Genomic DNA, 12,670 nt, shown 5'->3' on the forward strand with positions numbered 1-12,670 from the left:
TGCCACATTTTGCGCACTTTAGGGCCTGAATGTGACCGTCAAAGGCAGGCAGTATCTCAGTTATACTTGAACTCACCTCTTGAAATTATTACTCTTCCGGTTGTCTCCCTCATTCCACTGTGGGAGGAATAAGTGAGCGGCTGTGTGGGGTTTAGCTGCCGCCTGGGGCTAAACCATGAGGGGTATCTACTGGAGAAGAAAATATTAGCCCAAAAAATACTCTGCTTGGTTAACTCTTGCTTCCAAAAATGCTGAAAAGCTCTCAGGGCACTCTCTGACACTGATGTTCGGAAAATCTTTCTATCTATATCACCAATAATCAAAGCAAAGGGTAAGCTACCCTTACCACACAAAAGTTCTTTAACCTCAGCAAAATTCACAAGAAGGCAAGGCAGGAATACACAGGACCTCATCGCATCCACACCTTTACTGTCACAGACTACCACATGACTGTAATGAAATTAGAAAGCTCCAATTCAAAAGACAGTTATTATATTTTGAGTAACATTAATACATTTATTTAATTGTAATTTACTTTTCATTCATAAAAAGGACAAAGCACGGTCCTGCTCTACTCATTTGAAAAAAAAAAAAAGATAAAAAGTAACTAAAAAAACAGTTCAATATTCATCAGTATCAAATAATAGTAATATCAATTTTCCTGAAATATAAAGAAACAACAAATATGTCTATCTATATAAACTTTAATTAAGAACCTTGCGTTTTAAAGCAGATGATACATTAGTGAGTTTTCCTTGACAACCATTTGAAACTGAAGGTCCCAGTCAAGTCTGCAGAATTATGTGAAACAGAAAAATCTCCAACTATCTGATCAGTATGTCAGACCTACCTCATCTGTGTTGCTGATTTAAAAAAAGAAGTGGCTTTCCGTCCCAGGTCATTTCCATGCAGAAACTGAACAGTTTTGCTTTTTACACCATGTAGTAGAAAAGTAAAAGGCAATCATGCATTTGGCAAAAGATTTAGTTGTGGTTGTAGATTATATAAAAATGAGTCACACTGCAAAAGAACCAAACCAAATGAAACACAATAAACCACATTTTTTTTGTACAGAAGGCTTACAGCGTATTAGTTTCTTATGTATGAAGACAGCTCATTACTCTTTCAAACAATTATACAATTTATGAAACTCAGTAGTGTTTGACACTTTGACATTCCTCTATAGGGAAGTTACCACTTTCACCTATTTAAAAAATTTTCATCTTGTAACAAATAGTTAAAATTAAACTAAAACAGTATTATTGATATTTCTTAATGAAGACTCTACACTTTTACATGTAAATATATAGTACAAAATTATACAAATTAAAGAAGGGGGTGTAAATTATTAATAGATCTATTCTTGCTTCATGTAAATATTATTACGGACCTCTACAGCATCAGTTCTAAAAAGATAAAATCTATTTCTAAGTAGCTAGCAAGGTTGTGCTAATAAAATATGATTCAAAGCTTATAATTCTTGAAGCATCGGACATTGCACTATTACTTGAGCCAGCTGATTCAATATCACCGTGTTTCTTCAACATTCACACTCAAACTAATTCCCAGCACACTGTGGAAAATGAAAGGAATGTGCATTTCTTTAACAACTTAAAAAAATCCAAACAAACCAATGAAAAACCCAACACAGAAACACTCTAGACACAGTCAGAACAAAAACATTCGCTGTCTCTAAGAGTTCCCATTTTGCAAAGGCCATAGTAAACATTTAACTTCAACTAACAGTTCAGATCTGACTTTCATGTACTAACACACAGTTGGATCATTCAATACTCTATCAAATAGGGAAACAGTCTCAGAACTTTAAAACTCTTATTTACAATGCTATGAACATTAGAATAATATCAAGTGAAAAAGCACATAATTCTCCCAAATGTCCGCCTTCATTACAGGAAGGTAACACCTGGTGTCTGCAGCATAAAAACGTAAATATAATTTTTTTTTTACTGTGCTACTCTGTTTTTGCCATTTATTGTATATCTTTCTCTTTTTTTTATATTTTAAAACTTTTCACTTTAAAAAATAACATACGTTTCCTGTCATTTCGTGGTCCACTTGGCTGATCTTAACATGGACTCCATCTCCAAACGTCTAAGTGTTATATTGCTATGTTAATAATACTAGTAATAATATTAACTCAAAACCAATACATTGTGCTGCTTCCCTGAAAGCTGACATTTGACTCCTAAAATCAGCAATAATGTCCATAATGGAATTTTTCAACAGGTTTGTTTTAAAAAAAGAATATGGTAAATCCTGTGTCAGTGAAGCACATGTAAATTCCTTTAAGCTGAACATGCTATGCACGTCTTGGGTCTTCTGAAGATATTTAAAATAAAAAAATCCTTGTCACTGACTTTTATTTCATTCTTCAAATTCTATCCAACAGCCTCAAGAAATACAGCTCTAAAAAAATGAAATGTTTTTGCTTTGACTGTCTCTCAAAAAAACGGTAATCCCAATAAATGATGATGGGGCCATTCAAAAATATGCAGCACACAAAACATATAAGATAGTACAGACAGACGTAGTACTCTTACATTTATCACATACAATCAACATTTCAATCTCTATTATATTTCACAATTTGTTATTCAAGTTAAAGCACCTACGTATGGTGATTTTACTTTCACTGTACAGCCTATGTTATTGGGTTTTAACATTGTAACTTGCCCCATTTGACCAAATCATGCAACTGTCACAGATCAGCATAAGTGTTTTATAAGGCATATTGGAACAAGTTAAAAAGATTTCTTAGCCTTTCAAAAGTTGATTTACTTCATGAAGGAGTTCCTGGATGCCTCAGTCCTCTGAAAGTTCATAGGAAATTGGTAGGGTAATTTATTTTAAAGGGTAATTTATTTGGCTTAGGATGGTGCCACAGGAATCAAAAAGTCATGGTCCTCATCTTCAAAGGGAGTCCTTTGTGTTAGGTGGAGGACAAGGTAAATCCAGCTACATTCAGAATCCCGAGCAGGCAAGGACACCCAGGGTAGGCACCACCAGGACCAGAAGCAGAGTTGGTACTCCAGCAGTGGCACCTGCACATTGAACAGATAACAACATGGTTTTGGTCTTACTTCAGCATTACTTGGTGGAGGAACAACCCTGGATGAGAGAAGAACGCAAGGTTCGATGACTGGAAAACCAGCTGGTGTATCTCAGCACAGCCCCTACCTGCATGGATAATTTGGAATGGACAAAGAGGCTTGCTAGAGTACAGTGGAGGAGTCACTCTTTTGTTCTACAAGAGCTGTTTACGCAGCATGTTTAAACAAGCCCCAAAGCCATTCAGAACACACAGTGTATTTTGATTTTGCTGGTCCAAAAAGCCAGGAGGTTATAGGAGGAGGTAAAAGGTCAAAATAAATATTTAAACATCTGAAAACAAAATTAATGGAGTCTTTGAAATGTGATGAAGCAAAGAGACACCTTTGGAAATGTTAATGTTCATATGATCAGCGATAATCTGAAAGATGTCAAAGAGGTTGGTCCGTTTGTTTACCTGCCAGATTACAAAGTCCAGATGGCTGACTTCTAGCAGCGTGGCATTTACATCTGCTACAGTCACAAAGGTCTTTCTTAAACCAATATTTTAAGACAAAAAATATTAATCAACAGCTTACCAAGTTTACACAACTCTTTCTGGCAAACAGACATAAGGATTGATATTATGTTAAACGGCTTGTGTTGCCATGGTCCAGCTCCCTGTTAAGAAGCATCTACATGAGAAAATAACCCAGCCAAACTGTGCCTCAATGCTGGTCTTGGAGATGGGCCAAAGGAGCTGGAGAACAGGCAGTTCTTTCACCCCAGACAGGCTCATCTAGGTCAGGATGATAGCACGTAGGTGGGCAGCATGGGACCCAGCTTACTGCTCGTTTTGCTGCTGAACCCAGGCTAAGGACAGAAGTGCTTGTACCTAGTGCTGACAGTCCCAAGGAGCTACTGGAACCATCCCACTGGACACCTCTCCAGCAAATGTTCTTCTGAATGAGGAAGAAAGATACTGAAAATGCAGCACACTAACCAAACGGCTCAGATTTCAGCAGCAGCAGATCTGACAGGCACTGCCTCCTAATCCATGAATTAACTTCTATGCAAAACTCATCAGGGATATATTCAGAAGACAGCCTCCAAGACAGAGACAACTATTCCCTTTCCACCACAGAAAGTTAAAATAAAACATTTTTACATGCTCCTGGTTTCTCACCAGGGAGAAAGTCCACAACATCTGCCACGAAGCCAGAATTTTAGAGCTTTTCACAGAATCTGTTTTTGATTTCAGCCATATTCCTCTTATTCTCCCCCTTCTTTCTAGGTCCACCACCCTACTCCTCCTGACTCTGGTCCTTGCTCAAGTCCCTGTGTGGCTCCACTCTTTGCCCTGTCTCACACACTAAGCTTCACCCCTTTTCTCTTGTTTCTGATTGTCTCTTCTCTGCTCCCATTCCCATCTTTTCCCCGACTGCTGTAGGGATGCTTTCTGAAGTCAAAATTTCTTCCTAAGCTCTTTCTGATATCCAAGCACTTGAAGAAACAAGGCAAGAGACCTACCAATCCTTCTTCATCAGCTCAATTAAGTTGTAAAAGGTACACTGCTGTGAATAGTACATTTTTCCATAGGAAGCAGTATATCCACCTCAGTGAAAGCTAAAATTAAGGAAAAAAATTGGATGATTGCTATGGGACGTATCCATAAACAGAGGAATTTGATGCTTAAAATGAACAGGAATGTATGAATGTATTTTCTCATACATAACAACTGCACATAATGGCAACCGTGAAAGTATGGGGGTATATTTATCTGTACTTTTTAGTGATTTATAAAACACATGAATATTTTCTGTAGCCTGTATCCATAAATATCAAAGTAGTGGTTCTAAGTCAATGAATAATAGCCATAGGAAAAAAAACCAACCAATAACGAGATAGATTTCATAATTAAGAATACCTACAGAAAATGTATTCTGCCTTTGTCAGACCAGAATAATGCAGTTGGAAACGCATAACTAAATTCATATTTTGAATGCCTCTAATGAAGGAAAACATGAAAAGTTTGCTGAGTGAAGTTGAGTGATGAGCAAGTATGAGGACATTTCTATTTGCATGTAACTATTCTACAAAGAGAAAGGCATAATAAATCTTCTCCTGAGATGTGCTTGCTGGCTCCAGAATTAGTAGTTAACAATTCAGCCTTTTACAGCAGTTCCTTACAAGGTATAAGCACTGTTGCAGATATATGTATAACAGCTTTCTGCAGTGAAGCAAATCCTACCTTTAGACAGGTAGGTGCTGTTAATGTGCTGTCACACATTAACAGAACATTAGGAGGATAAAAGCACCTTAAATATATCATCTCTTCTTTTTTCTTGTTAGATTACCCACCTCCTTGTTAGATTACCATGTCAGGAACCATACTTTATTGGAAACACCATTCCCTAGTGCATGACAGCTGGTACACTCCTGCAGCTCATAAATGGAAATTAATGTAAGTTTTGCCTGAGTACAGACTACAAGATTTAATTCTGTGCAGTGATCTGTCAGTTTTAACAATCTTTAAAAACTAGAGAAACGCCAGATAAACTTAATGAATATGTACAAATAAACATGTGGACATAAATTAAAACAGAAGGATTATTAAGCTCCTTCTGAAGTCTGGCCAGGTATGAGATGGATTCTCTCCTCAACCAGCATCTTGCATATTCAATTGCAAACTGCAGTCATAAAAGTCAAGGCCAAAACCAAATCAGTATGAGATGACCTGACTACCACTCACTCTAACACACCATAAGTAGACTTCATATCAAGAGTCCTCATTTCTTTCAAATAAACAGGGAAAAACACCTTGAAGTTGGTTGTTTTGTTTTTTACAACAGCCCCGAGCAAAAGTTGTGGAACCTTGCAGTATTCCCATGGAGACCTTAACTATTGTCTGCTGTAGAGTTCCTGTAGTTGATGTTTTTAAGCCTAGGACTAAACTATCTACAGAAAAATATACCCAGAATGTAGCTTAAAATAAAATGCCGAACTTTTTACCTGTCTCTTATTCTCAGCAGCCTTTCTGAAAAGTAGTTGCTTATCTGAATAATAAAAGAGAACAGCTGCTGGACAGGTTTTCTTTCACCAAGATCTTTACATATCACAGGAACTCCTGGTAAAGTCCCACTAATCCACAGCTTTCTATTTTTATTTTAAATTACGTGTTGCCACCTCAATCCTGCAAAGTCCAGGATGAAATCTTTTACTTCTGAATGGAGATCCTAGGTTTTACTGACATCTTGAGCAGTATGCAACAGTCTTCCAATTATACTCAAAAGAAATGAAATCAATTTAATGCCTAAATGAAACAGGCATTAAAACAGGTCAGACTTTGATGTATTTCCCAAGCCTTTGTGACAATTTCTTACATCATTATTTTCTTTAAATATTACCTATCTTTGAGATATGACATTTTTGGCCCTTTCCCCAACATCAGTATGTTTTTATAATGGATTTAAAAGAAAAAATAGAAGGCCTGTTTAGAAATCTTACTTTCATCACATCTGTGAACCAGGAAATTAGTTACTGGTCATCTGTGAAGCTGTCTTACATGAATAACTTCTCTTTTTCAGTGGAAGTGTTTTCCTTGCCAACATACATAAACTACAAGCTATTCCTCTGCTAATCATGAACTGATCCTCTTGTGATAAAACTCTTTCTCTGCTTTTGTTGTCAGAAAAGGTAGTTCAACAATTAATTTGTATTAAATTACATCAGTTTTCTTAATTTCCAGGTACTGAATAGCAAGGGGGATGTCTACACGACTGTTCTAGTTTGATGAGGAGTGTGTTTTTAAAGTGAGTATCTCAGCTGTCCCCTTTATTGGGGTTTATTTTGCACTGTAGAGCTGTCTTTGGATACCCTGTGCAGGACTGGATTAGAAGCAGTGCTGAGTAAAAACTGACATGAGCATACAGCGGGGTGCTGGATCCTCAATGCTGCTGTTTCCCTCTACAGATCCACTCCTCTTGTGCTGCACAAGTTGTTCAGGAAGATGCAGTCTAGCTATCTGCATGATACAGTCACTGCAATTATACACTGCATGATGCAAGTACATACATTTCATAAGAGGAAGGAAAAGAGAAGTTTTTCTTACTAAGACTGGTATTTTATGAGTCATAAAGGGTTTAAGTTTGTAAAGTAAATTTAGAATTTAGTTAGAAAATTAGTCTTTTTGTCTGCTTTGCAAAATAGATTTTCTTTTTTTCTGAAAGAATGGGCAAATTCCTACATATTTTCCCATAAATAATATTCTCCTTTTGGTCCAGGATCCAAGGACTGATCTTTCATCAAGGCTGTCTGTTTTTATACCTCTCTTTTTTACTTTAAGAAAGGTAAATTCAAAGTCTTCTCATACTTTCTTTCTCTTTACTTCTAAGATTGTCCACATTTCTGGGAAAAAAAATAGGCCACCTGAATAAAGAAAAAGGGATTTTTGCCTGTTCCATTTGTTTGTTTATATAACATCTATTAGGCTTCATTAATATTTGTTTTCTGAGTGTTTTCATATTTACCCACATAAGAAAGAAAAGCAGGAAGGGAGGAAATGTAATTTCTTCAGGTTAAACTAAATTTTATTAAGTGGGTGGGTTTGTAGTTCTGTCAACTGGCTTCTGAAAAGAAATTCCACCTATCCCAGCTGGAAATACTGTGTTCATGAAAGACTACTGCAAAAAAAATAGGTAGTATCAGCTGACATGATTCAAATTCTGATATCCTTATTCATGGTAAATGGAAAATAACTGAACTATTTAGAATATGCTTATCTTGCATTACTGGCACCATTGTTAAGTTATAGGTCCAACTTTCCCTTGTCTAGGAATACCTTTGGGCACGCGGAAATTTTCCTCTTGCCTATGACACAGACCTTTCAAGAAGGGCACTATGGAGTAATTCATAACCTTGTGAATTACTGTTTTGCAGCAGAGTAGATGTACGAGATGCAATGCTGCCTATGCATCTGCCCATGCTTTGCTCTGTGTTAAGGTTTGCTGTGCATCTGCAGAACAGCTTTAAAACTATTATAAGAAAATAAGAGAGAACATTTAAAACATATTTGAAGTGCTGCTGATGGTCTGGGTGGTTTGTCCACCCCATGGTGCTCATCTCTCTTCTCCTCCTTGAAAACCCATTTGCCAGAGCCAAGTAAACGGTTTGGTTTGTTCTCACAATGGCACCTGATGTGTTGGCAGTGCGGTCAGGCAGCAACAGGGGCTTCTTCCATTCACTCTGGCCTTGCTACAGAACTGCACTGCCAAAATGAACAGGTGTCTTGGATTCTGAGGAAAATGAGACAGTTTTCAGCTGGTGGGGTTATTATTTATCTGTAATAAATGTAGATTATTTCTCAGATACCTCTTCCCCTTCACACCTATGAATGTCCATTACACATTCATTAGCATGGAGAGTTATATAGAAGACCACAGGTAATACTTTGAAATGCACTCTTTTAAAGCAGTATACTCAAGAAATAGCAAGAACACCTTTGGAGGTCCTCCTGTGACCCAGGCAACAGTTGCAGTTGTACTTCACATGAACTTAGTGAGTTTCAGGAGCACTTATATTTTACAGTGAAAGTAAAATATATGGCACTAGTCTTTATAGGCAAGAAAATTTCTACATCGAAGTCCTTTAAGTATTTTGAAAAAGGGACAGAGCATTTCAGTATGTAACAAAATGCACCCTTAAATATATATAGACAGCAAAAAAGTATTTGGTGTGGTCACTGGCACTTTAAATGTAAGTTCAAGATAGTAAATATGTGATTTTATCTTCTCTTTTTATCTGTAGCATGTAAATCTATTTGTATGGGAATAAAAGACTGCAAAATAATCACAATGCAAACTGTACTGTTCACAGGAGTACAACATGCCTGGCTGTATCTGATTGTACCTCTGGGGCTGTCTAGTCTGCCTTCCTACTCACATCATGACAGTCGCCAACATTGGATGTCGTCAGCCGCAGCTTTGCCTAGTTGAGTCCCAGGAATCTCCACAGATTAAAACCTCACAGCCTCTGAGTAACCTGCTCCAGTGCTGCACTACCCTCTGAGGATGTTATTCCTGAATGTACCAGATTGCAGTTTCTGGCCACTGCCCTATACTGTATCATCTGCCATTACCAAGACTTCAGATCCATCCTCTTTGTAACTGCTCTTTCTACAGTTATGTGCTTCTGTTAGCTTGTCCCTCTGCACCATGCCAAACCTTGGTGTTTATTAAAGGAACTAAACTCTTTGATACTCCCTTAATACTATACTAAGGAGCTGTGCACCTTTCTTACTACCAGAGTGTTTCTGAAGTTCCTTGGACTTTGCCACTGAAGTAACTAGAAAACTATCACTGCTGCCTTTGTCAGAGAATCACTGGGTCTTGTTCTCTTAAGAGAGTTTTCATCAAAAGGTGTGTTACAGCAGACATCTAACCTAGGTCTTCTGAATCACTCTCCTTGCTAAGGAGTCTGGCTAGGTTGGATGCATAAAACTGAGAGGTGTGAGTACACCACCACTCCAGGCATCCATAAAAGTAAGAGAGATTGTTAATCACTAAACTGAAAAATACTGCAAGGATTTGAATAAGGCAGTTCCACATCTTGCTACTGAAAATTAAAACACATAAGAATTGTCACGACTAGAAAGTATTCCCTTCTTCATGTCTAGATTAGTAAGGGGAAAAAATTAATGAGATGTGTCTTCCAAAGATTATTTTAAATCACTCTAAGCCCTACTTGGCTGGCTTTGATTCCTCAAAGCAATTAAAAATACTGTATAAATATAGTTCAATAGCTAAATGTCCTACCAAGAGGTGTAAACAGAATATGCATTTGTATTAAAATAAATCACTACACATCAAAGGAATTACACTATTAAAGCAAAGTACTAATCTTGGCATTCACTCTATGAGCTATGTGAGTTTTTCTGTAATATTGTTTTTTGCTATGTTGCTACACTTAGCATAAGGGAATTAAATAAATATCTTCTGGATTTTTTCCATCTTCTTATAATAGTAGAGTACAATGTATATAAAATACCAAGCATTTTGTTTCATAAAAAGGAAGGAGTATAGTGTTCCTATGTTGGTGTAATAAAAACCCTGAAAGTACCTGTGTGATATATCTCAATGCCTGGATAAATTGATGAAGCAGTTCAACCAAACTGAACTTGAATGTCAGACCTTTAATTCATTGATGAATGGATAGTCCTACTGAAACAGTGGAAATGAAAAGCTTGCTGAATATTAAAAGAGTTATTTCTGACTGCAGAGTTCACTAGCATTTCTTCTTCCCCTTAAACATTTTAAAAGTCAGTAACTATCTGGTAGGTAACATCCAAATTGCTGAAAACAGAAGAGAAAGTACTTAAGGGTCTTGGAAGGACTAATCCTTTGTCCATCAAGTAAATATCGTTCAGGCATTCCTTAGTAGCTTCCTGAAGCTGGGAGTGTAGGGCCAGCTTTAGTGAGGACTTTGGTCTGTAACAGATGCATGGAAAGACAAAAAAACACAAACCAGTGGCATTCAGAATATGATTTTCCTCTTAGATTCTTTCTCACTTGTGTCAAAGTAGCTCCTGAGCCACTTTGTAGCTTCTGTTCATTTTGAAGGCACTGCAGAGTTCTCATGCCTTCACATGACTGTGCAATAGCTGTCAGTGGGGATTTTGCAGGCAGTTCTGAAGCTCACACAAACAGGCAGGTGGAAAGCCAGACTGAAGATAAAAGCAGGAGGAAGTTACACGGTCCCTTTCAAGGCAGTGGACATTTTTTCTGATGTATAGCAGCTACGGATTCCTGTCTTGTCAGTATTCTCTGATAACGAGTAACCTATCCTGCTCTTGTCCTCTGTAATATTGTTCTCTTAAAGCTCACTTGTGCTCTAAATCCACGTGTACACACATCCAATTTGTAGCTATAAAGCCTGTCAACCACTACAGCACAGCTTAGTGATGAGCCTTATGGCTAAAAATGAAATTTTGTTGTATTCCCACTTTGTGTGCATCCAGGCTTTCCCTTATAAATAAACATAAATGACAAAACAGCATCAGGATCATCATAGGATAATGCCAAGAAAACGTAAATAGCTATGAAAACATTTCTGCAGTCTGTCCTACTGTAGAGTTTGAATACATGAAAGAGAAGAAATCAAAATTAAGGAGAATATGGCTTTTCAAGGAAATGCTTGCTCTAGCACTAAATATGTTGTAATGCATGGAATTGTCAAACCTGTGGTACTGGAAGGAAGCAGTACAAATAAATTAGAACTGTGATGAAATGAAATGTGATGATGAAGGAAAATCAAGAGAAATACCAGAGAACTGAATATGTTGTTTTAGGCAGATTTATGCACCAGGTTGGAGGGTATTCTGAGTATTTCTACTTAATTTATGAGCCATGAGACACAGAAAATGGATTGTGAACAATACTGTTCTTTTAGAGAAAAGCTCTTTTGAAATACATTTCCATGTATTTTTAGTTTAGAAGCTTTCTGCTACTTTCTTGTCACAGATGCATAATCAGTTCCAAGACCAGTAACACAAGAGTGCCATGGCAGTTGGAGGACTGCTTTCATCAGCATTACTTATGCTTTTTACCTGTGTTCTCCTCTTTTCTTATTACTACAACCATATTTGCAACATATGGACATTTCCAAGTTATGATCAAAAGATTCTGATTATACATGAAAGGTGAATGATCCCCTGATTTACTTGATACTAATATGTACAATAAATATCAATGTCCCCTTTAAATAATAATAAACAAAAGGAAAATAAAAGATAAAATAAAATGTTTCTATGAGTTACTGTGGCCAAAAATTTTGCATTTTCCTTTGAAAAAGCTATACTTCAAAGTGAATGGTTTTTCAGGATCCTAAAACATGCCTTTGGCAAATGGAATTCATATGTGTATATATGTAAGTGCACTGAACACAAAGAAGCTGTAATTTTGTTCTCCAGCTATAAGCATATACAGTACATAAATTATTCTATGTCCATATTTAAACAGAGATATTAACCTGATTTCAGATTTGAAGGCGAATGTACATCTTCCTTTTTCCCCAATATTTTCCCAAATCAGAAGTTATCCTTCACTCTTCCTCATCCTGCATTACAATTTGAGAGCTTGATTCTATTTGTCCTTACTCTGGCATAAATTAATTACACTGAGGCCAGCACAGTTACAGAAGTGAAGTGAGAAAAAACCAAGCACCATATGGTTTTAGTTCCTAATGATTGCAAGACTGCTTTGATTACATTAATATTAGCATGATTATAAAGCACTGCAATCCAAAAAGCATGCAAGAGACAAAAAAAAAAGAATCTGAGCCTTTAATATATTTCAAAGCAAACAGATAAGCCTATTATTAGCTATTGAAACAGACTCCATTGGTTAAATAAGGAGTTCCAGCCTTCAGCTGGTTGTGGTATTTCAAGAATGAATTTTAAATTGTGTAGCTCATTAATTTACTATAACGGGCTTCAAAAATATCCCCAAACCTCTAACTGTACAAGGGGCACTGGCCAGTAAAATACAGAAGTTCATGACTGTATTTTACACTGATTATAGCTGTATACTGAAAGGCAGCTCAGTATATATACAGAGAGGGATATTAT

The 12,670-nt window shown here is 36.8% G+C and overlaps 1 protein-coding gene across 1 annotated transcript in view; it reads right to left on the reverse strand.

Moving 5' to 3' along the window:
• Positions 1-688: 688 nt before the first annotated feature.
• Positions 689-12,670, reverse strand: part of CNTN1 (contactin 1) — a 138,703-nt gene continuing 126,721 nt past the window's right edge. Inside the window, exon 23 of the mRNA XM_057403655.1 lies at positions 689-3,062. Within this exon, the coding sequence (XP_057259638.1) occupies positions 2,983-3,062 (80 nt within the window). The 3' untranslated portion in view covers positions 689-2,982. The remainder of the gene's footprint in view (positions 3,063-12,670) is intronic.

The sequence above is a fragment of the Pezoporus wallicus genome, unplaced genomic scaffold, assembly GCF_028554395.1.
Source record: "Pezoporus wallicus isolate ANWC-B61680 ecotype Strahan unplaced genomic scaffold, APGP_CSIRO_Pwel_v1 contig_7274, whole genome shotgun sequence".
Taxonomy (NCBI): domain Eukaryota; kingdom Metazoa; phylum Chordata; class Aves; order Psittaciformes; family Psittacidae; genus Pezoporus; species Pezoporus wallicus.